We start from the raw sequence: 26,643 nt of genomic DNA, 5'->3' as shown, positions 1-26,643 counted from the left end.
ACTGTTGAAACACGTGCGCTGCGAAAAGGTGGGGTCGCTTCCAATTCGAGCTGAGATCAATTTCGCTTCGCGGCGACTTTCTCGGCATTTCTTCGAGCGCTGCGATTTACGCATTACAGGACATGCGTTCCTTTTGTTATCATACTCTTTGAGAGTATAGTCCGAATCATTAAGCTTTTTATTTCGAAAAATTCAAGAAGTAAGCGAAAACTTGAGACAAAATATATATAATATATTACATACATTTATTACCATTTTTATCATTTGAATACGTATTGTAAAATATTTTAGCGATACTTTTGAAGTAATGTTCTCTAGAAGTATAAATACCAAATGAATCATTTTTTAATTAAGTGTAGGATTCGCAAAATTATTAAAATATTATTAAAAATTATATTCAGAGACGTTAATGATTATTCTTGATCAATTATTTCATTGAATCAAATTTGAGAAAACTTTAACAGATTATATTCGTATATATATTTTTTTATTTTATATTACTTATCACATCCAAGTATATTTGAGAAAATCGCAGACGAGGCAGTTAGCGGTTATAAAATTTGCGTACAAACAGAACTTTTCATTCTGCATAAAATCGTCAGTTAGTCTCTACGTCTTGCCTAAAAAAATGGTGCGTTTTGTCGCGTTGCTTCTCATCGCCTTCTCTTCTTCCTCACGCGATTTTTAGATCGCGGAAACATGGGCGTAATGCTTAAGATTTATATCACATCCTTCGTATGTGCGGCAGTGTTTCTTATGTATTGATCGGCCATAACGCCATCGAATCTCTGTCGCGGGCTCGAATTCAGTTCAGTTCGTTGCTCGATTCAAAAGAGCGTCATTCATCTTCTGGTTTAGCTCCAAGCGGCAGTTGCTTTACGCGGGTCAAGGAGAACTTCCGGTAAGGACGGTTCATCAACATTTATTCTCTTGTATTTGTAATTTGTTATGATAATCTCTAATTTTTCATAATTTCATTGCCGATAATTTGAACGATTCTTTCTCATTAATATCCGTATAGATAGATTCTGTCAATTCAGTTCTACAGAACCGTTCAGAATTGAATTAACGAATATTCTTTTTTTAACGTGCCACGTGTCCAAACAATTTCTTCTCTCTCAATTTCTCTTCGACTCTCGATATCCAGCACAGAGTCCGGCAACGAAATCATACAGTTTATTTTTTTCCTAAAGAAGCATACCTTCCAAAATTTCTTCTTCCATTAAAGATTCTAGCAAATTAGAACGAATGGATTCGATGTACTGGCATCCCGAAACAATGACTAAACGTTGCGTTGACGGAGCCGTCTCCTGCTTTCGTTCTCATTCCTTCCACCAGCCGCAAAGACAGCAATACCATCGCCTCTCGGGATGGGGCTGGATTATCTGCTATTGTCAGTGCATCGCCCTGGTGGTGGTAAGATGCGTGGTCTCGGCCCTTTTGGGCGGCGGTGGTGGTGGCCGTCTCTTGCCGGCGATTGCATTAACAATGTTCATGCTGCGATTTTCATCTGCGAACCTCACCGTTTGTCTGGCCGGGCTGGACGCGTACTCGACTGGTCCGTGAGGATCCGTCGCGTATACATTCTCATACAGATTATCCGCGCCATAGTGTTCCTGTACCCAATTGGACACATTAGTCTCTCTGTAATCGGCCACGGCAGGCGGTGGGTCCCGAAAACCGAGCACCTCGTGCGGCGTCGTCGTTGAATCTAACTTGCACTTCTGAGCAACTTGCCACTTCTTTCTCATCACTCTCTGGAGATCTTTGAGGAAATCGCCTGGCGGCGCCTGATCAGACGCTGCCAGCTTCTTCGGTGACGTAAGCCTGGTGCTGTCGGATCTTCTAGGCGGCGTCGGCTTCCGTTGCGGCAATGCGGGACTGCCGGGTTCCTGTTGGGGTGGCAGATTGAATGAGATCTTCTTGCCGGTCCCAGTCTTCGACTTGGGCGATGTCGGTGGTTCTTGGATAGTCACTCGTCGTTGCGGTTGCGGACTGGAGGCGGCCTTTAATTCGGCCAGATAAGGCGGTGCTGCATAATGACCAGTTCCTTGTTTCATAGCACTACGTCGGACGGTGTCCATGTTGGGATTCGGCCTAATCGGTTGGATTGTGTTATGATGACCGGTCTGGTATATCGATTCAACCTTGGAATTTTGCCGACCGAGACTCTGGGAATTGGTAAGTGGCGGTTGAGCACCATAAGCCGGCGGCGGTACGAAGGGTGGTGGCGATGTGAAATTAGGCGAGTTTGGGGTGTAGGTCGGCGTACTTGCCGTCGATCCTGGATAGGAACTGTGCGGAGAGGATACGGAATTGGCGGTGTTGTTCGCATGAGCATTCGGGGACGCATTCGAATTGTAATTCTGGACTGAGTTGTTGTTTAACGCAATACTATTTGTGTACATTTGATTGGCTTGTGACCTGGGATTAGGATTATGCGTGGGTGTGCTCTCGGGAGTGACAGAGTTCGTGGGGGTGGACTGTTTGGGTCTAGCGCGACGTATTGTTCCGGTTTCACCGACGAGCGGACTGGGCGGTGGCGGTAGAGACGCAAGGCTCAACGAGGAGCCCGTGAGTTCCGGCGTGTTGCAAACCGGAAGTTCACCAGGCGCTGGCGGCGGTGGCAGAGAGTCCAGCGAGAGATTCGATCGGAACATTTCGGGAGGTGGCGGCGGAAGCGGTTCGCTATCAGACTCAACTTCTTCGGCAACTCTCGACGGTGATGGTGGCGGTGGCAGCGAGGTAATCGAATCCATCTGTAGGATATAAATCTATTCGTTACGTATCGAACAAATATTAAATCCGTTCATATTAAATTCCTTAGTAATATCAATTACCATGCACGTTTGTATCGGACTCGTCGGCGTTTTCGATTCCTGACTTTCCGATCTGCTGTATCCCATAGGACTTGCTCTCTCTCTTACCGGCGTGCCAGGAGGTACTGGGCTGACTGGTGTCGCGTTTCCAGATCTATGATGTCTCTTCAATGTTCCAGACCCGTCAGAGTCAGTGCCACTTCGTCGACGACTGTGCCTTCTAGTCAGCGTACCGGATCCCGAACTTGTCGGGCTTGGACAGGAGTCTGGTTCGTCTCGAACAGTTTCGCCGACCTCCTTCAATTGCCTTGTAATTGATGTAAGAGGCAACTTCGGATTCATAGACGGCTTCCGCTTTATCGTACCGGTTGGAAATTCACCGCATTCGAAGGCCACCTAACAATTAATATGCAAAAATTAAATAATTGTATCCAGTTAAATAATTATGATATAACAGCATTAGTAGTATGTAATAACAATATTTTTGATTTATTATTAATACGAATATCAAATAGCGTTTAATTGTATTCACCTCACAACTACTCGGTGCCCCATCAGACAAACATCCACTGGAGCTAGAGCTGCTCGCTCTGCTCAGCCTGCCGTCGTTGTTATAGCTCTGCCGTTGTTCCGAATTATAACTCTGTCTTTGACCGTCGTATTGCCTCGTCGTAGCAACTGTCGTTTCGTTACTGTGCCTTACGTTCTCCGCAAACTGTCTGGCGTTGTCATTTGTCGTATTATACTGGGTCTGATTTGGCGGTGCAGCAATAGAACTGACCGAGCATGATCTGGCGTGTGCCAGTAAGTCCAAATCCTCCTGCGCCAGCTCGTCTACGAGCGCCCGATAATTTTCCATTAGCTGCCTGCCGTACTTCGCCACGCGAATGCCAACCATCCATCGCTCCAAAGATGCATTATCTTCCGCGCAGAGGAATTTAATGTACTTGGTGGATTTGGGCTGTTGCAGTCGTGGATGCTTTACGGCGAAGCAAAAGTCCGTGGGCGCTTTGTATTTCTTTCGCCAGCCAACGCCATAATAAACCTGGTTAACAATTAACGAATCCTTTACAGAAATCGACTCGCATGATATTGATGAATTTTATAATAAATAATAACAAAAAGAGCATATAATCTTATAAGATAAAAGGTATAATGAATGCACGATACTTGCGATTTATTAAAAATTATCTAAAATAAGAATAGAATGAATAAAGCATATTTGAGATCAGTATTATATGATGTATCGTTGGCTGAGAAAGAGTATATAAAAGTATGAACCTGATTAACATCGAAGGTTGCCAGACAGACGAGATCTCGAGCGGTGCGCGCCTTTTCCTTCGGCCAGTAATAAAGACCGGAGGCTCGTAAAATGAAGTGATACCTCTTCCAACCCTTCTTGCTGTCCGATTTCAAGTACAACGGACCCTCGACCTGGAAGCAAATGGTAATCGATGCAGAGGAGAAGTGGAATATATGTCAACGAACTCGTTGCCATCATTCGGTTCGGTTGCCAAGACGCAATAAGATCGTAAACACGTCTCGCTTACCTCGGGTACGCCGACGTTGCTGCTTGAGAAGAACTCCTCTAATAGAATATTTCTCGAGTGGTCGTCGTACTCGCCACCACCGCGATCTGTGGGACCGAGAAGGAATCGTTCGGGTGTGAGAAATAGCTGTGTTTTATCCGGTCTCTCGACGAAAAGTAACTTGTTTTTGGAATCCCTGGTCCATAGTAGAAGATTTTCCACCAATAATTCGTGGTCCTCGTAAACCCTCTCTGAAAGTTTCATTAATATCTTATTACATATCTTATTGTTAGTCTGTAGATCGACACCGATAGTACAATAAAATCATTTCCTGAGGCTTACAATGTATCCCTTTCAGAAAAAGTTCCAATAATATAAAGAAAGAGAGTAAATATTATTCTCACTATTAATGACACTGAATGTCATTTAAAAGTGTATAATATAGTTTTTATATTATATGTCTTTAATTTTATGTTGATAATTTTATAATATATTATATATAGAATTTATCTAATATTCCTTTTAATAATACCTTTTACATAAATATGAAAAAAGACATTTTAAGCACTAGGAAATATCGATTAAAAATGAGGATGTCAGCATTAAAAATTAATATTGCGTGTATATATTATCTGTTGGAGAAGAAATGTTGCGTCACTAGTCTAGCAATTAGCGGTCGGCAAATAGAAGATAATAGACTCACCCATGAAGAGATCGGGCAAGTGCTCGACCACGGCCCACTTCGGATCCATTGGAACATGGTTTTTGTCTGCGAGCAACCTACACACATGTGCGACGCTCATCCCTTCGTCGACCAAGAGGCTTTTACCGCTACCGTCCAGCGTAAACGCTTTGATGAAGAGCTTCTGTACGCTCGCCTCGCGCATCTTCTCCAGCGCCAGGCGGATTTTCTCTGCCTTCGCTTTACTCGCTGTATCTGAAGAGATAATTACAAACAAAATTAATCAAAATGCACAGACTGGTATAAATATAAATACAATTAAAAATAGAATAAGTAATACTAAATGAAAATCGACTGGAAATGCTCAACATTTAGCGCAAATAAACGAAGGAAGCTACGTTCGATCAAAGCGAGTCTTGATACTGAATAATATTTTTGTATAAATATTTACAATCTTCAATTCGAACAAACTGCGCGCCAATTATTTATTAACCTTGAAACACAGTCCTAAACTGAAGCTAGAGTATGTAATATCATAAGTTAAAAATAAAATACTTGTCGTTCAAGTAGTTTAATCAAATAAAATATGCATACGTGAAACAAACGAAAGTTTGAGAAATCGAAATTTAGTATTTAAATTGATCTCAAATAAAACGATGACTCAATTCAACATTCTAAAGTTATCGATCGCAAAATAAATTAAAGACTCACCGACAAACTGGTGCGGTTGCTGCTGAGGAGCTGTGTGCATGGCGGTCTGAGGTGGCTTGTGTCCGGAACCACTACTACTCGCCGAACTTTCGCTGGACAACATGGACACCGTGTCTGAGAACGCACTGTCATTATCAGGACTATCAGTGCGCATACCTATAACAGGATCAAACATAAACACGTATAAAAATAAAATATTTTAAACTTTACTATGTCTTACAAATAATATAATTTATAAAATTATAAATTAATGTAATAATTCATAATATAAATTATGTTGCTACATATAATTTAATCAATAAATCATTAAAATTGTTTCACAATATGATTAATACGTAGCTAGAAAATTTCTTTGGTATTCAAGTACGAACCTCCTTCATTTTTAATGTCAGTGTTGTCGCCTGGGTTGATCCTTGCGCTGGTGGGTCGTCCTGGCCTTTGTGAATCTGGTGCGGGAGTAGCGGCGATGTCCCCGTCGCAACGTCGCTCCAAGGCGCACAGTTCACCGAGGATCGCATCCAGGTCGACATCCTGGGAATCTATAAAAAAAAGTACGCATTGCATATTTTACATTTAAAAAAAGATTAAAAATACATTGTCATTCTATACAAATATAGTAAAGAACAATACATAAAATTTTCACAGATTTTTAACATTAAATTATTTTAAATAAAAAACTATATATTTATAAATTAAAAATTTATACGGCTTTCGTAATATTGTGACATCAAAACTCTTTAGTCTTCGTTTGTATATTTTCAATATACTCTGAGATTGTATCATTAAATTTGTACTTAGAAATATAGACTGACTACAGAATACAACGTTAAGATATTTTATTTTCCATTATTCGGTATCTCATCTTAAATCTGCATTATCTCTTTACGATTAATCAAAGATTTTTCCACGATTTCTCATGAAACGGTGAACGTAAATTTGAATGCACCTTGTCTGTCGTTGTACGCGTTTATGTCGTGCACACGTCATAATTACCACGTATCGCTATCAGTATGAGATAGCATGCATACACGGAGCTCGTCGCAGCAATTAGCGAAATTAGCAGTCCGACAATTCAGCCGAGTATCTCGCACGCGAATATGCTGGTGTGTAACAGCATTACGTACATACACTGCTCGAAAAAAACGGATATAGTAACCGCCAGAATTCTACCAAGCTCTTTTCAATCACGTGATAACATGTTATCATTTGAAATCTGCAGAAAATTTATTTTTATTTTTAGAACGACTGATTATTATCGATTAATTCGTAGCGCAAATAATTATCTATAAATTGAAGACAAATATACTGTTATATATCAACAGTATTATTTTAATTGAAAATAATTTTGTTAATTCAATAACACTATTAATGAAATAAATACATCACGCTCTTGTTTTAATAAACTTTGATTCGTTCCATTAATACTGTTATTGTAATTCTACAAGGTTATTTTCCATTAAAATAATATTGATATAACATCATTTTCTCAGTGTGCAACGAAGGAAACAATTAGACTCGTACACAGTTACGGTCAATTTAAATGTAAGAAAATTATGCAAACATTAAAATGTAATCGTAAAATACTTGAAAAATAAATAAGGAAGAATAATACAATCGAAAGAATTATTTTCCACTAAAACCGAAGCGCATATATAGTCGTACTTCGCGGAATGTTTCATAATCACGCTGAATGTGAGTAGTAATATCAATTTGTACAATTCACGGTAGGCGTGACATTTTGTTGCAAAAGAGCGAGCGAGGACACTGAAAACGCCTCTCTTTTGCTTCGCTGATACCGCAAGTGAGCGTCAGGTCGTTACGAAAAAGTACTGCGCGACGTGATTAATTGATAACGTGCGAATTAGTGTCAAGACTACTTTCATGACCAACGTAAAGTGACTATGGTGAGGCTGTCAGTTTCTCAGGCTCATCAAGAAAATTATAAGCATACCACAGAATTTCCTTGTAATTTCATAAAACGTTTATCAGCCGAGGTGATTTAGTCGAAGAAAATTTACGTAATAGATCATAAATAAAATGTTTAAAAAACATTGTGCGAGAAAGAACACATTATTGTTGCAACTTCGATAACCTTAGATAACAACACGATAATATAAAATAAAATAATATTATATTTTAATAAATCAACTTATATCATATTTAATATCGAGATAAAAAATTGTACTACTTTAGCGTTTCAATTTGATTTCTTGCTTTTCTTATTTAATTATTCAGTCCTGATATAAAGACATCAAGAAAGAAACAATGGCAGTAATGCTTCTTGCTCTTTAACCGTACGTTCTATTGCGTCTTAATGAAAACAGGGGCGATTGTATATGCGTATTCAATATAGCATGCAACGTTTTCTGCAACTTTTCACAACACGACTTCTTGACCGCCGCAGTCGTCGGTGAGTGACGCGCACCCCATGGAATGTGAACGATATCGCCGCGCGAATCGTCACGAGCAACGCAACATTACCGCGAAACCGCCGACGTCGACGTTGCGAATGCGAAAGAGAAGCCGAGGAATCGCACGAATGTTTATCATGCAGATTCGTGCGCTCGTCGTCCGCCTCGAATTTCTCACGCGTTGCTTGGCGGGGTCCGCGTTGTCCGCGATGGAGAAGTTTCCTTCGAGGGAACTTCGAATTAATAACGGATTGTAATTCCAGGTTGATTCGCGTTGCATAAACGCAAGTTTGTCATGAATACAGAAGAAGCATCTTACTTCAAAATAACGTACGGATTAAAATTAATATCAATTTAATCCGTTTTAATTTGCATCTTCGTTAAATACACATGAACGATGATGTAGCTGTCACACTTAAAGTTATATCAGATAATCTTTCTATAGTCTTTTTACATTCGTGACGCATATATTAAGACGGTGAAGTTGCAATCGCGTATTGTATTGTAACACCGAGCTGTAAACGTGTCGGCTTTGGAGAATTAATAAGATTGCAGATGATATGTATACGCGGGGAATTCGCGTCGCGGTGCAGCGTTCCTCAAAACAAGTTACGAGGCGCGGTGAATGAAAATGAAACCGATGTATATGTACGTACGTGTGTGTGTGCAATGCACTTTCCACAGGCGCGACAACGCAAGTTGCGAGTTGCACCCGGCGACTACCGTTACGGTAAAATTACGCGTACGCTGCATCGTGACTTTGTCGTGGTATGCAAACACCTCGACGTGGATAAACCTAACCGGTCATTCGCATTCGGAGGACGACATGGATGGGAACGTGTGAGTCACGGCTTTCTCGAGTGCTCTTTGACTATCTTTCATCGTGCGTCTCATCGATCGTTCTCGATGGAAAAAAACGAAAAGCGTATAAAACCCGCAAAAACAATTTTTATCCGGTATTTAAAGGTAAAAAAAAATAGACTTTAAACGAAGAAAATGCTCGAGTGCAAAAAAGTATGCATTTTTCTTTAATAATAGAGCCAACTTTCCGTTAAGAAGTGACTAATTTGAATTGATAATAAAGGAATTATGCAAATTTTTTATAAGTAATCTGCCGGAGTGTAAAGAGCGCGAAATTGTGTTTTAACTCCAGGCAAAGTTCGTTTCTTGGGGAAAATTTAAGTCTTGGCTTAATTGCCAAGATTCACCATAGAAGGCGAACCGTCCTAGATATAATCACAGACTACATTCTCAACTTGTGACGTTGCATTCGTGTATAAAATATACAGAAAGTATGGATAGTAATAATTCCGATTTCTTTGCCAATTATACGTCCATCACCAAGCATTTGCATGACTTCCTTTCCTTTGTTTTTCTTATCTTATTAAATAAAAATTGAATGAAAATATGCAAATTATACAGATTGAGAAAGTTAAATGAAAAAAATTTCAAACTGTATAATGTCTTTTATAAGCAAATTTTTATTCTTTTAAAGGGCATCGAACTTTGTTCATGGACTTTGTCATGCTACTTAAAATGCTCCGTAATCGTTTTCACGGCGATAAGATGTAACTCTTGTCGGTTTTTAGGTTTGTTTACACGAAAATATTTATTGTAGCAGTTTGCACAAAAAGAATATACATTCAGAGACGTGTATCGATCTCCTTTTCTACGATACGAGGGTAAAGAAAAATGGGAACTAAAGGATTGGGGAAAGGCACAATGCCAGCTTTTACGGCGAGTCTCATGGCCATTATCAGAAGGGGTCGTCGGAAAAAGATAAATGCTGGGTAAACACGGGAATGGTCGTATCTGTCAGATTTACCTTATACTAATACATATTCCGTGCAGAAAGACGAATAAATAATGATAAAAGAGAATTATATAATTATAGTTAATCTAATAATCTGTACGAGAGTTTAATGTATGTTTTAAAAAGTCTTTGCGAAAAAATTTATGAAAGACTTGTCGCTGAATAAATTAACATTTCAAAGTTATGAAAACTAAGTTTACTATTAATCCCGAGGGCTTTCGTACAAACTGCACCTTTTAGACTTCATTATATAAGCCTGCGAAAAAAGAGATTAAATGCTTACAATTATGAAAAATGCATTTTTAATTTAAAATGGCCTAGGTTTTAATTTAATCATGAAGAGATTATATATCGTCACGGAAAAAGTAATTAAAGTAATGAAAGTTTTAGCTGGTTCTATTGTTAAGAATTAAAGCATTATATGGTGGTTCTGAGCGTTATGTCCCAACATTACATTGTCGAGATTAGCTTTAAAAAATGAATAATTTCATTTGAAATTCATGTTGTAAAATTCATATTCAAACATTTCGATTATGTGTAAATGCAAGCAGTTATAAAGATAAATATAAATAGAAATAAAATACAATAATATAATTGTTTTGGTTAAATCTATCGCTTCTTTTATAACAAGAATTATTTTAAAAGACAGCTTTCCACTGACTTTCTAAGTCGAAATAAATTGTACCACATAGACGAATGCGTAAGTGTCTCGACTCGCCGCTAATTTACGAATTCTCGTCACACGGGCGCTAAATTGCTGTAAATTTAGTCGAGCACATTGTCATGGCACGTTGTCAGAAAGCTGCGCTTTCCTTCGACCTGCATCAATTCTTACTGCTTATAGAGCATCATAATAAATTTTTACCATGCTAATATTCAATCGCCCTTCATATAAATGAAACTGATAATGCGGGTACATAAGTTGTTCAAATTTAATTCAATTTAATTTAATTCTCATCATTATAATTAAGACAATTGCTTGCAGTCGATGCGACAAGAATCATCGTTATATATAATTTTACTATCATTACTAAAATTATCACTAAATTCTTTGTTTATTTCGACAGTATATCGCGTTTTTGTTAAGAACTCCAAAAATCTATTGCAAATCGATTATTAATATTTTTTTCATTTGTTTCAAGATTTTATTATTGCTGTAAATTCAAAGAAAAAACCTTATCTGTACCTTTGACTGTGAGGTAGCCCAATATGCTCTCGTTGCTACCAAAATGCCCGAGCATCTTCCACCCTGCCAAACGAGGCGTCGATTCTCTCGAGTACAATCTCGTTTTCCTTGCGACCGCCAATTAGCATCGTATTCCGATGAGCCTCTCATCGGAGCGAAAGAGCATCGTCACCCAATCATCGCCACGAGCGATCACAACGTCCGCGTTTTGCATAATCACTTTTCCATTTAACCGAGAAGCCGAAATGAACCGAGAAATTATCACAATTGGAAACAGTTTGAGGTTGACATAACGCAAACTTTTGTAACTACTTTTGAAATATCTACTTTTTTTTTAATGTCAATTATTCAAGAACGATTATAAAAGACGTCATTTTCAATCATTTTCCCACTGTGCGAGTAATTCTTGAATAAAATACCAAGCGTTGAAAGTGAAGAAGTTACATCGCGACGAGAAAGTCAGGTGGACGCGGATTTTCAGAGGATAAATATATTCGCGCCATAATTAACTGAAACTTAATCAACTTAATCAATATTAAGTTTTGCTGTTTTATCTATATTGAAATTATAACTACAAAAATTTTTAATCAAAATTAATTAACCCTCTGACATACAATTTTTATCTCACCGAGTAATTAAAAAAATCCCGTATAAAATACAAGTAGTTCTCGTATCATTGACTATAGTTATTTTTACGATATATATATAGAAAGCCAGAATAAAATAATTTATAGAATTTATATCCGCGGTAAGTAAATTACGCGACGTACAGGAAAAATGCAAAGCGCACGATGGTTTCGACCCCCCGAAGGTGCATCGGAGGGTTAATCCCGAGATCGGGCAGATCCACGATAATACACTGTCGACGAAGGGATACGAGCCACACGGTGAACACGATGTGCACGTCGCGTGCGACGGCACTAGACTAAAGGCCTTAAGGTGAATATACTTGCCTCTCGCTGCGAGTTTTCCACGCGGACGCGCGTCGCGCCTGCGTGTGGGTGCCCCGTGTCTCTTTGTGTGGCGTGCGTGTTTTACGCACGTTAAAAAGGGTTGAGAGTGCACCGGTTGACTTACGCAAACGTCTATTGACTATAAATAAAGCTCCCCTTTCAAACGGCGTTTTGCCGTTGAAAATGTTCCCGTCGATCTGATCGAGGACGTGCTAGTTGCGATTTTTAATCTTCTCGAACATGCTACGATAATCGACGTCAAATTATCGCCTTTTACATTGGTTATTTTATATGATGAAGGATTGTCGATATTTGAAGTACGAGAACCTCTGTGGAAACTTCATGGAATTCGAGGAATCTCTTTGATAGAGGAGATCCTGCAGATAGTACGGGATGACTCATCAAGAACAGAGTGCTTAAATATCTCTACTAAATTTATAAAAATGTGTGAATCACGATATAAATGGCTTTAAATACTTCCAATATAAAACTTCATCCACCTTGAAAATATTTAACGATATCCTGCTTCATTAGTTTCGTGATTATTTGCGGGCGAATTTTACCACCAGTGCAACGACCACCAACGCATACTCGCTTTAATTAAACACTTGCACTTTAAGTATCGCATTTATGTCACGCTGTAGGTGCGTACGTGCACGATTATGCGTGCGAAAGGGTTGAACGCGCCATTGACTTACGCAAGCTTTTATGAACGCCGTAAATAACGCGGTGTATTCCTCGAAGTAATAACATGATTTTATATATAATAATATTACAACGTTACACAATACGCGCGCGTAAAATTAATACGTCAAATAATATATTCTCAAAATATAGGTATTCTTGAAACATAACGGTACGTGTAACAATTGTGTTGCACAAATTGGACCGTAGTAATGGCCGAGCTTTGATTACAACACATTGTTCAACGAGTTGAGCGCAAATCGAGTATTGAGGCGATATCACAGTACACGGATCAGAGAGTTCGTATTGATTAAAGTCTAGGCGCCGGAGTGACGATTTGATAAATGGTAAAGACGCGACATCGCGGCGAGAATGCATCAAGGCGTCCACTCCACCGTTTCGCGTGAATCATTGAGATAAGGGAGACCGTATCTGTCAGGACCAAGGAAACTAATGACTTAATGTCTATATAGTTATCAACACAAATATAATCGTGTTAGTATTGTATTCTGCAAGGGAAATTAAATGCGAAAGATACTGAATATCTATCTTGCGATATTTCAGTTGTTTGTTTAATAGTCCATTTTGTCGTTTATGTTATACTATCGTATTATCTATCTAACTTTGTTAAAACATTGCAGTTTCGAGCTGGTCGCAAGTCCCAGGCGATGCTGTGATATAATAATAGGTGCATTCAATACTACAATCGCTCACTGAGCGACTAAGTAGCAGTTGAATGTAATTGGTTTTTACCTTTGGATCCAACCAATCACATTAAATTATTACTTAGCTCTTCAAGCTTTGTGTCCACGATGCTAGAAATCGCTGCGAAACCTCGGACAGAAAGAGATAACAAATCACATTTGAACAATTCGATCACATGATCAATGCGATTGGTCAATTCTTTCTTTCTCTATTTGAGATCTTAGATCTATTTTTAGCATCGTAGATATCACAAAGCTTTAATGAGCGGTTGAAGTATCGAATGCACCCAACAGGGTTCAGCAGAGAAAGCTTTGCAACTATTATAAAATTCTTTAATATAGATAATTAGTCTTGCGATTTGAATTTCTCATTGAATCTAAATATATTATATAAAACATGTTAAAGAATTTTACAACAATTGTAAAACTGCTTTCTCTACTGAACGCAGCTATTGTCGCTTTGTATAATTTTTACAAATATGCATCATTTGACTTCTTCTGGACAACTTCAATTTCGATCTTTTAGCATTCATTTTAAGCGTCCGAAAATCCTAATTTATGCACAAAACAACAGCTGCCGATCGGTGCGATCGGGCGATCTGACACGTCGCAATTAATCGAGCAGAACGAATGTTTCGCAGCGACCGACTTGGCTTTTTATCGCGGGCGAATTTCGCGCGGATGAACTTTTTGTACTTTCCCCGATCGCGATCGCGAACGAGGAAGGAAGGAAGGTTCGTTCACCCTGTCGATTATGTGAATACTACACAAACGCGCTCGATAACGCAGTAACCTAGATTAATCGAGCCGCATAAATCAACCGAGCCGACACAGCGCAGCGCGCCGCTTCTTCGGCCGCAAATATTTTCGCGCTATTTTCGCAAACGCCTCTCTAGCTCCGATAAGCTCGCGCGTAAACGCCAGCTTAACTATATAAATCATACTTGACCCCTTTGACCCGCCTGTGTGATGTAATACGATCGGTGGGTTCCATCCGACGTATTAATTATAAATTAATCTTTACGTTGTGTACTTTCCCGAAGTAAAATTGCACGTCCCATTTATAATTCTTTGGATTATGCATTTGTACATTTTAAACGTACACATTAAAGTAATACTCCAGGGATTTAAGCATTAACAGAAAACATTTGATGAAAGAGAAATATACAAAGCACTTCGTGCAAAAGAAACATCAAATATTGGATCACTTATTCGACGGATTATTTATAACTTAAGTTAGGTTATACGGCATTTTGTTTCAGTACTTTTTAATTAAATCCTGTTTTCCAATAAACATATTCGACATCTCATGGGAAATGCATATACCTATATTTCAGTTCTTTCAGACTGTAGATTATTAATTAAAATGTATTTTGCCGAACGTAATAATTAATAAACGTTCGCACTCCTGAGAATATTTCCATAAAATTCAATAAATATTCTCGACTGAAAATTTCTCATAATTTTATATTTAAATTTATATTAGCAAGCAAAAGATTGTTGTAGTTTCTCAACGATTAGAAAAATGCCAGTTTATACCAGTAAACTTTACATTTAAATGTACTGTGGTGCAGCAACTTTTTGTAATAGTGACTTTACGTTTGAATATGTTATGTACAGTAACTTTTTGCTTGTAATCAATTGCACTGTAGCTGCTGTAGCCATTGCGCAACTTACTTTCATCGCGTGCTTTCATCTCATTGCGATCTTCGCGATAACGCATTGGGAGAGATATCTCTGCTTTTAGAAATTTATTATTAATTCCAAACTTTCAAACAAAGTTTCCTTCTTCCATAAAAATTTAATTGCAACGTACCAGTTTCAAAAGACTTTTGCAATCGCAAAGCTGCAAAGAAAAAAAAAAGAGTACGCGCGTCCTCCATCATTTAATCACTCTCTGCAACACATTCGAAATTTATCAAAATCAGACCGGGACACCACTTTCGAGCACCTTCTTCTTTGCAATTAAACAGGCGTAATTACTAAATTAATTATCCGGCGCGTCAGACACGAATTAATCGATCGCCCCGACAGGGCTTGATCGAGTTTTCTGGACCGCGAAGAAAAAGTAGAATCGATTAATTAACGCTTGCACGTACATGTGAGAAAATGCAGTAAGTGCGAGTGTTAATGGAAGTGCAGAAGGATAATCCTTGCGTATATCTTTTATTGGCAAAGAGTTCGATCGACGCGACGCGACGCGACGCGACGCTACGTTCGCAGTTGCCTCGCATTTAACCCGATTCCGATGGTAGCTGGAAACCGGTCGTCGCGACGCGCCGTCCGAACGAGATGACGGATAAAAGCGATTAACCACGCGCGCGCTGCACCGGTTCGTTTTCCGCTCAGGCTGTTTTCCACGCGGCGTGAAATCGGAAAAGTGCCGGACGCCGATGCACGCACTCGCCTATGGCTAATACATATTTACGCACTTGGTAAACCTCGCACTTTCTACGAGATAGCGGCCGCGCGAGTAACCGCTATTCGCAGTGAATTATTTCCCCGACGCCCAGTAGAAAACACAACGGAAAGGACTCGTGGAAAGATTCCGCGAGGAAACTGCCGTAGGAAATTTTGTACCTTGCAATTTCCAGTCTATATGTATTGATTTCGCTGAAACGAATTGCGAACAGACTAGCTGTATTTAATATGTTAATTAACGTAACGATGCGTGTGTGTGTGCATGTGATATTTTAAAAGTTAATTTCTACAATATTCTAATGAATTTTTCGCGACCAAACTGGTCGACTCTGCAATTTTTTTTTTTTTTTTTTTTCGTAAAACGCCTGAGGTGAGATTCCCGTTTACTCTAATTGGTAGTTGATACGTTGCACGAAACGGACAACACTCGCAATGGACCTCGCGTGTCGTAATTACCGCAGCAATTTACTCGACCTCATGGCGATGGGCAGATTGATTTTCGCCAATGTCGATGACGGTTCAATAGGCGTTTTGCTAGAAACGTTTGTGACTCTATAAAAGCAATCCCATTTGCCCTGTGGATCCCACATTATCTATTTATCTATATTAGCCTTTAATGCAACTTTATTGCACATTTCTATACACAAAATAAAATTATAAAAGTATGTACATTGCATTTCTATTTGCAGATCTGACATGACTGAACAAAAAGCACTTCATGCAGTTTTATGGATCTTTTTTTAAGTTCAATTTCATTCCAAGTTTGATTTTTGTTTTTATTTTGTTACCTAAAATTAGAACGAATATCGGAAAACGACAATATTTCTATGTTTGAAAGAAGAATAAAAATTTCTGTGTCACGAAGAGGAGTAAAAATGAAAGATATGAAAAAACAGGGGTGGTAAACCATATTTTAAAAGTGTTTTAAACAATTTAAAACATGTTTAATCGATATTCTTAATAAGTTTTAAATATATATTTTATAATATTGTTTAAAGCATGTTTCAAGCATTAAAAACATCTTTAAAAAGAAATACAATATTTTATTCTTAAAAAAAAAACATTAATCTTCGTCAACCCTGAAAAAAAATAATAAAAGGAAAGATAAAGAGAGAGAACTCAAGGTCGAACTACGATCGCGTGTCCAAACGAGCTTTGTTTAATTAACTAATGAGCCTCGCCCTTCATGACGTGCCTTGGCTTTGGTTCGACAGATGCACCCTTCGTTGCGTGTCAAGTTTTGTCGGAGCACACGTGGATGCGCCGAAATGGAAAATCGTCAGTTAAACATGAAAGAATTATGGTAATGGAACCATTTGCATATCTAAATGGCTGCTTACGGCATTATTTAAAGAAATATTAATAGGTGTCAAAAATTCTTTAATCAATGTAAAAACTTATCTCACTTTGCTTATTAATTAATTTCTTCGAGTTTATTAATTCATTTGCATTAGTTTATTTAATATTATGGATTAGAGACTGTCAAGTTTTAATTTTTTTATTATTTATAATAACGAAAAGTCAAAAATCTTAAAACAAACTTAAGATCAAGTAACGCAAATCGATACACGCGGAAAGATAAAATAACAGTGAAAATGTCAATAGTTGCTATAAAACGAATGATTTAATTTCAATAAGAATATCACGAATTCTCAGATTATTATACAAATTGTCACCAGAGTGTATCGAATCACTAACAAGAGAAGAAACATAATATACATATATACAGGTTAAATGTCAAATAATAATCTAACAAATGTGCTGCCGCGCGACGTGCAGCTGAAAGCGCAGTTGTATGTACACAAGTATATTGCAATCATTAGAACTGCATGGCCGTGCAACTGCAAGCTGTAATGGCAGTCATTTGGTCTGTCGCAATAGTGAACTAATCTACTGTAGGCATTTTTCATAATATGTTATTACTCTGCTCTCTCGATGAAAAGAAAGTAGTAGAGAAACTAAACAGAAATATCTATAAAATGCATTTTCGTTTCTTGTTCTTACATAATTATTAGATAAAGAACATGCATGAACATATTTTATTATTTTCATATATAATTCTCGGTCCCCGAAGTATTTTGGAATAAATGTTTGTCGTAAGTTACGTCGTCTTGCTGTTTCCTCAATGTCTATCTCGATTCTCAAACAAAAGGACGTTCTCGGATTAGAAGAGACAATTCCTTATATAGTAAAACGTTGAAAGGGAATCCTTCCCATTACTGTGAATGTGGCAAATATACGGCACCGAAACGGAGAGTGAATTCAACGAGCATTCGAGGAGAAGCCATCACGACAACTTGAGCTACGGTGAGACTCAAATGAAGGGCATTAGTGTAGATTTCGAATGGGGGAGACGAAACATCGCCGTAACATTCGCAATCCCGAGGAAATCGACGGCGCCGGTGAGACGCTGCATTTTCTCGCGTGCTTAATAAAATTTTGACAAGCGTGGATAACATGTCGGATTAGATAAGAACATGGTGAAAAAGGCACTGCTTTTTCAGTGAGAATTTATGAGAGGAGAAACTATATACTGTGTGTGAAGTTTATGAATTACGAAACAAAGTAGTAGCAGGCAAAAATTTTCTTCAAGTTTTGGTATTTTCGGAACTAAGTAATTCTTTTTGAATTCATTATATATATATATATATATATATATATATATTCTATAAAATCTTACTCGAACATTTCACTTGATTTGATATAATCTACATATTAGTGATATAAATATATTTATTATTATATCAGTATATTCTCAACTCACGAAATTGTTTTATAGCTCAAAAAAGAAAGAACACTGAGAGACAAAGAGGCAAGTCTTCTCTTTTCTTTTTTCTCTTGAATTCGAAATCAAGTCTCACATGAATAATTGTAAATAATTCCGTTCTTTCTATTTAAATAATCTCAGATCTTTTTTTTTTTAATTAAAAGTGAACTGTTCATATTTCTAAATATAAATCTTCGCTCTGAATATTACACCGAATTAACACATTCTTAAGACAAGATTCAGATGATGTCTACAGATACCTAAATGTCTCTCAACGAGAATAGCGGAAGAAGTAGCACGGTGAAGTAATCAAGGCGTCACACAAAGGAAACGACAAAGGGAAGGAGAAAAGACGAGAAGTCTCGGTGAATATTCAGTAAGCTGCATAAGGAAGCGGATGATGCGAGGGTGGCTTAAAGAGAAATGACATTAAATGGGGACATTAGTAGAAATGTCAAACGAGGCAATGACATTCTCTTACTCGCCCATAATTTTCATAATATCCGCTCTAGATCTTATGAAATTATTTGTAATTTGTTTATGCGCTTCTCATTATATATCAATATATTTTCTAACTATATATATTGTCTACTGGCATAAGAAATGCTTTTGTATAAATTTTAGGATATTTTATTATCGCTCGAAACAAGAAGTATAAAATTTATTTAATTTTAGAATTGTATTTACAGAAAATTATCGAATCATTTGTGTTAAATTCATTAATAGATCGTATATAATACTTACAATCCTCATTAATTTATAACAATATTAATTTTTTTATACTGTAAATGAAGTATATATAAAAATTCTAAAGAAATAGCAAGCAATAAAAAGAGTTATATTTAAAAATTGGTTTCATCAAACATCTCTGGCAGTATTGCGTTTAATCGACGAGAATTATCATCGCGTTGCCCTACGCTCGAACGAAAGGAGACGTTTGACAGTCTGATATGATGATTTATGAGCGAGCAAGAAAGATTGATGCGTCCATCGACATTGATCTCGTTAACGACACAAACGCTTTTATCCTATATACGGATTCCTGCAAATCGGCAGGAACCGTTAAAATAACATCCGGTTATGTCCGACACTGTCGTGAGAGATGAAACAACAGTACGTTTCAATGGCGATCGCAAACGACGCATAAAATTACGGAGCATCGAGACAGAATCGTGAATCTTCGTGGAATAATCGAGGGAACAAAATGGTTAGCTTGTAGGTGAAGCTGCTTATTAGAGATGTATAATTTCAACATGAATTTCAGATGCCGAGCCATAGACGACGAAGAAAATTGCAAGGAAGCTCACTCCTTTGCATTCTTAAAAAAGAAGGAGAGTTGAATTAAAATCCACTGCTTTATTAATTTTGTTGTCGGTATTCAGTAGACATTCTATAATACCGGACATAATTATAATTAAAATATCTTATGATGACAATAAGTATAACACACAAAAAGATAGGGTACAAAAACATTGCGTGATGAACAAGAGATTTTAATGAATTAATTAATTAACTAATTTAACCAACACATTTTTACCTACTCTCACAATCAAGGATTGCTATCTTATTATCTTCGCATAATTCAGAATGGCCGTTTCCTATTTCTACTTCATTCTGAATTTCATTCTTCCTTTCTTTCTTTCGGTGATGCGCTCGTCAGGGTTGTGGCCATTGATACTCTCGGCCAGCCTCATAAATAATTAAATATTCCGCGCGGCAAGCCGCATAAATTACTCTTAGCGCATTTAACGGATAATTAAGTCTCTCCGCAAGAATAAATTACTTGTCGCGCTTGAATTCAAGTTACCGAGTATTGCTCGAAAATCTGGGAAATATATCTATATATTCATTCAATTAATTAATTAATAACGAAAGAGATACAAATTAAATCCTGCAGCAGATATTCAATGGAAAAAAAAAAAACGGTGAAATCTCGCAACGAATTTCGAAATAATCATTTCCAGATATTAATAAACGCTGCAAATTGAATTTTTAGAGGCGGGTGTTAAAAAGTACGAGTTAACGGGTAGCAGTTAACATAGCGTGGCTGTGAAATGCATCACGATTTTATACGATGCGAGAGAGGAAACGTTGAAACGTGCGTGAGTAATAAAAGCACGGTCTGTACCCGGAGTAAAATCAGCGAAAAGGAACCATGAATGGCGGCAGCGCATTAAACATTCTCGCCTCGTTTCCCGACGGCGTCGTTCACTTTGTCGACGATTCGTACCACTGGCCGGTGCCCAACGTCTTATTGATATTCTCTCCGTAACAATGGTCAAAATTTACTCTCGTAAATAGATTGAGATCCGATTACACTAACACGCACGCGTTACTACTAATTTAACGACGTTACGTGGTCGTTCTGTTTCGTCGTGATTATCGCGTGCAGCTTCGCGAAGCGATAATCACGACGTTCGTGCCAACTAAATGTATCTTCGTAATAATCGGAATTAAAAATTTCATGTTGCAATTAAAGTAATTTAATACAGTCGGATGGTGTCTTGGCATAGGCGTGCTCATCGACAACGAAATCCTCATCTCTGAAACTTCCCAACTAAGCTCGAATTTAAAGAAAAGTTTTCTCGGATTTAAGGGGACGAGAAAATTTGTTTCAACGCTAATTTCACAGAGTTTCCGTGCAACCGTACGACAATGCAATTACTTCACGATAGATCCTTCAATTTTCCATCACGAACGAACGGTCGTTATGATTTCGACGATGCTTTACGATCGTCTTCCTCGATTTGCCGCGTTCGCGCTACGGTGCTACCGTAATCGTAATGTTGCGCTTTACGGGCGCTTTATCGCGCGCGCGTGACTTCGCGTCGATTCGCCGTGATTTAAGGATGGCTCTCGCGAGAGAGAATATTGCCGGTGGATCTCAATACCGACCGTCTAGACTTGGTACTGCTCACCCAAGATGCACAGGCTTGCAATATCGGTTTAACGATGGCAAAATGGAGCAGAAGAATGTTCTCGAGCTTGCGAAAGCCCTGTCGGCAATGGAGACCATAAAGAACAGCGACGATATGAGCGACTTCATATTTGAAATCTGTACGACACACCTGTTCAACTCATTATGGGTTGATAGAATGTTCAATATACAGGGTGTCCTAAAACTGACAATAAATATTTTAAAGATAGTCCTTTGTAACATTTTAAGAAAAGTCTAATAGAAAAATGTCGTGGTTATGAGTATAGTTATCAAATAGGAAGAATTTAAAAATTGCAAATGACAGGGCTAGAATTTCATGTACTCAGGGATGGCAAGATGGTTAGTGTAAAGATATTTTCTCGAATTTCATGCTTTTGATAATAACAAAATTCAGCACAAATTCAGTCCTGTCTCATTCGTAATTTTTAAACTCTTTCTATTTGAAAACTATCATAGCCTCGACATTTTCGTATTAAACTTTTCATCTTAAAATGTTACAAAAAATTTGTCTTTGAAATATTTATCGTCAGATTTGGACACTCTATATATAAAATAAATTTTCTCTGAAAGGTATACAAAATATTTGAATCGAACGCGAATATTTTATACAGATAGAAGGGGCCTTGAAATATTAGTACCGAGTCATGGTATACGTCAACGTCTTATCTACAGAATACCAGAAGAGCGAACGAGTCGTGAAAATAGGGAAGACGTCGTAGTTTTGTAGCGAGGATTGAAGCGACGCCCATCTGGCGTGCTATTTTAATGCGGGAGATGATCAATTAAGTATTCCACGTGCGCGGCAAGGCGCGTGGCCGTAATTGAATGCACGTCTCGGGATTTTTCACGCATCGCGAAACCTGAGTATCACGACCTGAAAATACCGTAACGAGAATTCCGATGGTTTAAGGTGGAGTTTGTTTCATCGCGCTTTACGATCTACCGATCGCACGATCAGTAGTTCTCAAATTGAGAGGCATGTTTCTGGAGGAAACGAGAATGTTTCACAAGCTTTTGAAACCTTAAAGTAAAACTACAATTTTTATCTATCCACTCTCTAAATCTGAACTAGTAGATAATCACTGATATCAGCACCAAGTATGCCACTGGTAATCAGTGAGTGAAATGTGAAATTCCTAACCTAGCTAATCTTTATTATATGTTAAAATTATTCTTATTTTATTGCATAAATTGAATGAATATAGTATTAGAAAATTAAAATTAACACATAAATATCAATATTTTAGGATATATAATGCTGAAACCTTCTTTTTTTTAAATTAAACTTCACTGATTATCCAGTGCCAAATACATCACTGGGTGATTAGTGAATAGTGGCATACTTGGCACTGATATCAGTGATTATCCACTGATTCAGATTTAGAGAGCATGTATTCAAGACATTTTTCAGCAAATACATTTTAGTACTTGTATAGAATAACTTTATACTAACACAAAATAAGTTTTACAGCAAATTCTAAAAATCTTCACGAAATGACTGATCCGGAGAAATACAGATACACGAGTTAATTAAATTTTATGCTAATAATTCTAGATATATAAATAGCACGAAACGTAACATTTAAATCCTTAGATGTTTAAAGCTGAGAACAGCTGATCTCTGCAATGCGATGTGTGAAATAATAAGGCCGTACGCGTGTCTCGCTTAGGGGTCCAAGGTTCCCAGATGAATCATTAACCGAGGAGGCAAAAATAATAATCCCACCTCTGCGATAAATCCGCCGCATTATATATAACTCTTGATCTTTGCATCGTGCAACAACAATATATCATCGTATCGATTGTCCGCCCCCAGGTTCTGCATCGAGCAAGTTGAGAGCTTGCAGGCAGCAGCAACGACAGAGAGATGAAGAAAGATCGCTGTGGCTACGCACGCACAGCCTTTCGAGAATCTTCCGGCGCAAGTCCGCCTGTTCCTCCGCTTATAATCGCGTTTCGCGCAGTTGTACTCGTACGTGCGCGCGTGGGCGAGGGTGAGGTATGAGAACAGAAATCGAGAGGGAGAATCGTGACTGCAACGGCGTGTATAATGAGAGGGCAATATTCGTAGAACACTACCAGACGCATAAAGAATATTCATAAATATATCTAAAATAAAAATCAAATAAAAGTCATATATACTCGTACATATACCTTTCACACATTTGATATCGCGATATAATACATATAAAAGATATTACAGGAAAAAAAACAGCTCGTGTAAACTCAAACTATTTTCCAAACAAGTAATTAAGTGAGTGTTATTATCGGAACTAGAAATATCTCAAAGGAACATATTGGATTACACGAACGATCAAAGTCGACCGCAAATTAATTTCATACCGCTTGAGAAAGCAGCAATCAATCGACCAAGAGGCGGTAAAGGCGAACCAGTATAGGTAGCCTAAACCGGAAATAAATGGCCGAAATAAATTTTTACGACAGGAAGATATGTATCGCGTCTCGTTAGCCGTTTCGCCGATCGATCTTTGTCGCACGATTAATGTCTCCTCGGAGCGAAATCCGCGTAGGGGCCGCGCAGGAGAGCGAGCCAGGAAGCGTCTGAAAAATTCACGCACCACGGGAGACGACTGCGCTTCCTGCCTTCGCGAAATCGAGAAGAAACAAATGATAAAATAACTAGAACGCGTGGAAATATCCAGGGCGACGAGATCGCGAAAGGAGCTGCCGATCGATTGAAAGGGAACGTCAATGAGCTTTCATCATTTCTACTTGACAGGGCGAGGAAAATGAAGCGTGGAGAGAAAAAAAACGGCGAAAAATCGGAGAGAAGTCATATCAGGCGGGCTGGACGGCTCGAGTGGTCGACACGCGTCGTTCAAAGCGACTTTTCGTCCCACACGCTCGGAGACGCATCTCGAATCTGGCACGTGTGGAGATCGCCGACAGATCGAGTGACTTTTCCGGAAAGCGGGATCAATAAACCCGAGAGCGAATGGTACGCGAACTTACCTTCAAGATTCGCCATGGAGAACCTGTAGCTGTCGATTCTCGGTGTGTTGATGTCCGAGTTAAAGGGCCTGAGGGTCGCCGAGCTCACATTGTCAAGACCCTGCAACACGAAAGATAGCAAACACCATTAGCTTTACTCCCATTGCAATCGAGGAATGTGTGTTACCGCAACATGTTAAGCAAATAAGGGCAATGACCGCTGCCATCTGCCCTTTTAAAGGGACTAGTTGATGAAGAAGATTAAAAGTCTCATTTTTAGTCTCAGTCGGTCTATTAAATTTTAGTAAGACTGCACAAATATTAAACAATAATTTATCATTGAAACAATAATATTACAATAATTTTATCGATTTTAATTAATCGTAAGCACATAAGAAAACTTTTAGAAAAATGTTATCTCCTCTTTTATTACGATCAATTTTAAAAAAGAAGGAGATGGCCGATTTTGATCCTTTAGAGTACAAATTCGTATGCGGTTTATAAATGTAGCAGCACGCAAATATATTCTTGAATGTCTGAGTTACCAGCCACGAAAAACGTGGTGTCATGTATGGCGTAGCAGAAAAAGATGATATTCAAATCGAATCCACGCCAGAAAGTAACCCCGGCATTTCTTCGACCTTTCTCGTCTTAGAAATCCACCTCAATCCGTAATCCGCTGGAAATCCTTTTACGTTTCCAATCCCCGATTGCGGATGAGATTTGTACAGTCGAAAGCATTAAGTCACTAGCACTCACAAAGAGGCTTTGCGGCACGTGCGACTTTTTCTGTTCTCTTATAAAATAAAATAAAATAGTTGAGCTGTACTATTAATTGTGAAAAAAAGACTCGCAATCCGTTTTGTGTCAATATCAAACATTACAGAGAACATTTTTCACGAAAAATATCCGTGACATTTCGGTTATAGATTACCAAAATATTAATCGAGAAAAAAAAAGTGGCTCTGTAACGTAATCTACTTCAAAATTAGTCCTCATCAATTGTGTTAATTAAATTTAAAAAAAACTGGCAACATACATTGTTAATAGCCTCACTATATAATGTATCTGCAATGAATTTTCTAAAAAATGATTTAAAAAATTAGCTAAATTAATTATATTATATAATACATCTTTTCGAGAATTTTTATACATTTAAGCATCTAATAAAAATATTTCGCATGTTTTAATAATAAAAGGTTTATTATCGGTTTATTATAACAGTGTTTATTATCAAAATAGTGTTACAAAAAATGTTCTACTTTAGATCTTATAATCTTCTTATACTTTTATTATTAGGAGTGACTCTTATTAGAGGCAGAAATTTTATTTTTAACAGCAACTTCCGCAAGATAAAAATAAGCAGCCTTTGTGTTATCGTTAAGTCGGTGATACGAAGTTGATTAGCAGCCTCTGCTTTTCAATATTTTGCGCGATAAAATCCTACCAGCGACGAGAGGAGAAGAGCGTGGTGCTCCTCAGTTTCTGAGGATAGCGCCAACGGATAACGTGCCTTCTATAATTGTGCGCGCGCGCGTGCTTTTAGATAGGCAACCTGACTGGCATGCATCGATAACCTTAGAGAGGTACGGGTTATGGTGAACGACCTGGTGGTCATTACTGGGTCACTGAAGTTTAATGCGCGAACTAGGTAGCTCGATACAATGTAAATAGACCGCACGACCACCTTGTCAAAAGGAAACTGGCGCGTCGTAAATCGTCTAGAAGGATTTATAAACAGCGGCGATAGAAGCATGAATGCACAAGTACGCATTGTTCTCTGAGCGTTGCGAAATTATAGTTAGCAGTCCGAGAGTTCGTCTAGGTATAGATATCCCTGAAGTTTCGTGTGCCTATGTATGTATGTGTGTTAATGCATTGCGCTGAATATTTGTTTTAATGCACAACCAGAGATTTTCATTACATTATATTATTACAAATTACAAGCACAGCGCCATACATCAACTACGGTTTGCAACGGCATTGTATTTGACGTAATTTATAAATATTTAGCGAAATATATTAACGGGGAGAGAGAGAGAGAGAGAGAGAGAGAGAGAGAGAGAGAGAGAG

General features: G+C 38.0%; 1 protein-coding gene across 6 annotated transcripts in view; it reads right to left on the bottom strand.

The window, feature by feature from the left end:
• Positions 1 to 476: 476 nt before the first annotated feature.
• The window catches only part of LOC108766927 (amyloid beta A4 precursor protein-binding family B member 1-interacting protein), a 137,121-nt gene continuing 110,954 nt past the window's right edge, over positions 477 to 26,643 (bottom strand). For 5 of the 6 annotated variants that reach the window (XM_018516502.1, XM_018516503.1, XM_018516504.1 and 2 more), the window contains 9 exons: positions 24,592 to 24,691; positions 6,113 to 6,280; positions 5,742 to 5,897; positions 5,052 to 5,285; positions 4,370 to 4,599; positions 4,101 to 4,253; positions 3,352 to 3,864; positions 2,841 to 3,215; positions 477 to 2,759 (listed from right to left, as the gene is read on the bottom strand). In XM_018516502.1, the coding sequence (XP_018372004.1) occupies positions 1,395 to 2,759; positions 2,841 to 3,215; positions 3,352 to 3,864; positions 4,101 to 4,253; positions 4,370 to 4,599; positions 5,052 to 5,285; positions 5,742 to 5,897; positions 6,113 to 6,280; positions 24,592 to 24,691 (3,294 nt within the window). In that variant the 3' untranslated portion in view covers positions 477 to 1,394. Of the gene's footprint in view, positions 2,760 to 2,840; positions 3,216 to 3,351; positions 3,865 to 4,100; positions 4,254 to 4,369; positions 4,600 to 5,051; positions 5,286 to 5,741; positions 5,898 to 6,112; positions 6,281 to 11,151; positions 11,283 to 24,591; positions 24,692 to 26,643 lie in introns of those variants that run through there. The other variant, XM_018516505.1, reaches the window with a different exon arrangement.

Source organism: Trachymyrmex cornetzi, unplaced genomic scaffold, assembly GCF_001594075.2.
Source record: "Trachymyrmex cornetzi isolate Tcor2-1 unplaced genomic scaffold, Tcor1.1 scaffold64, whole genome shotgun sequence".
Taxonomy (NCBI): domain Eukaryota; kingdom Metazoa; phylum Arthropoda; class Insecta; order Hymenoptera; family Formicidae; genus Trachymyrmex; species Trachymyrmex cornetzi.
Note: the sequence above shows the minus strand (reverse complement) of the source record. Positions and strands in the feature narration are given on the sequence as shown.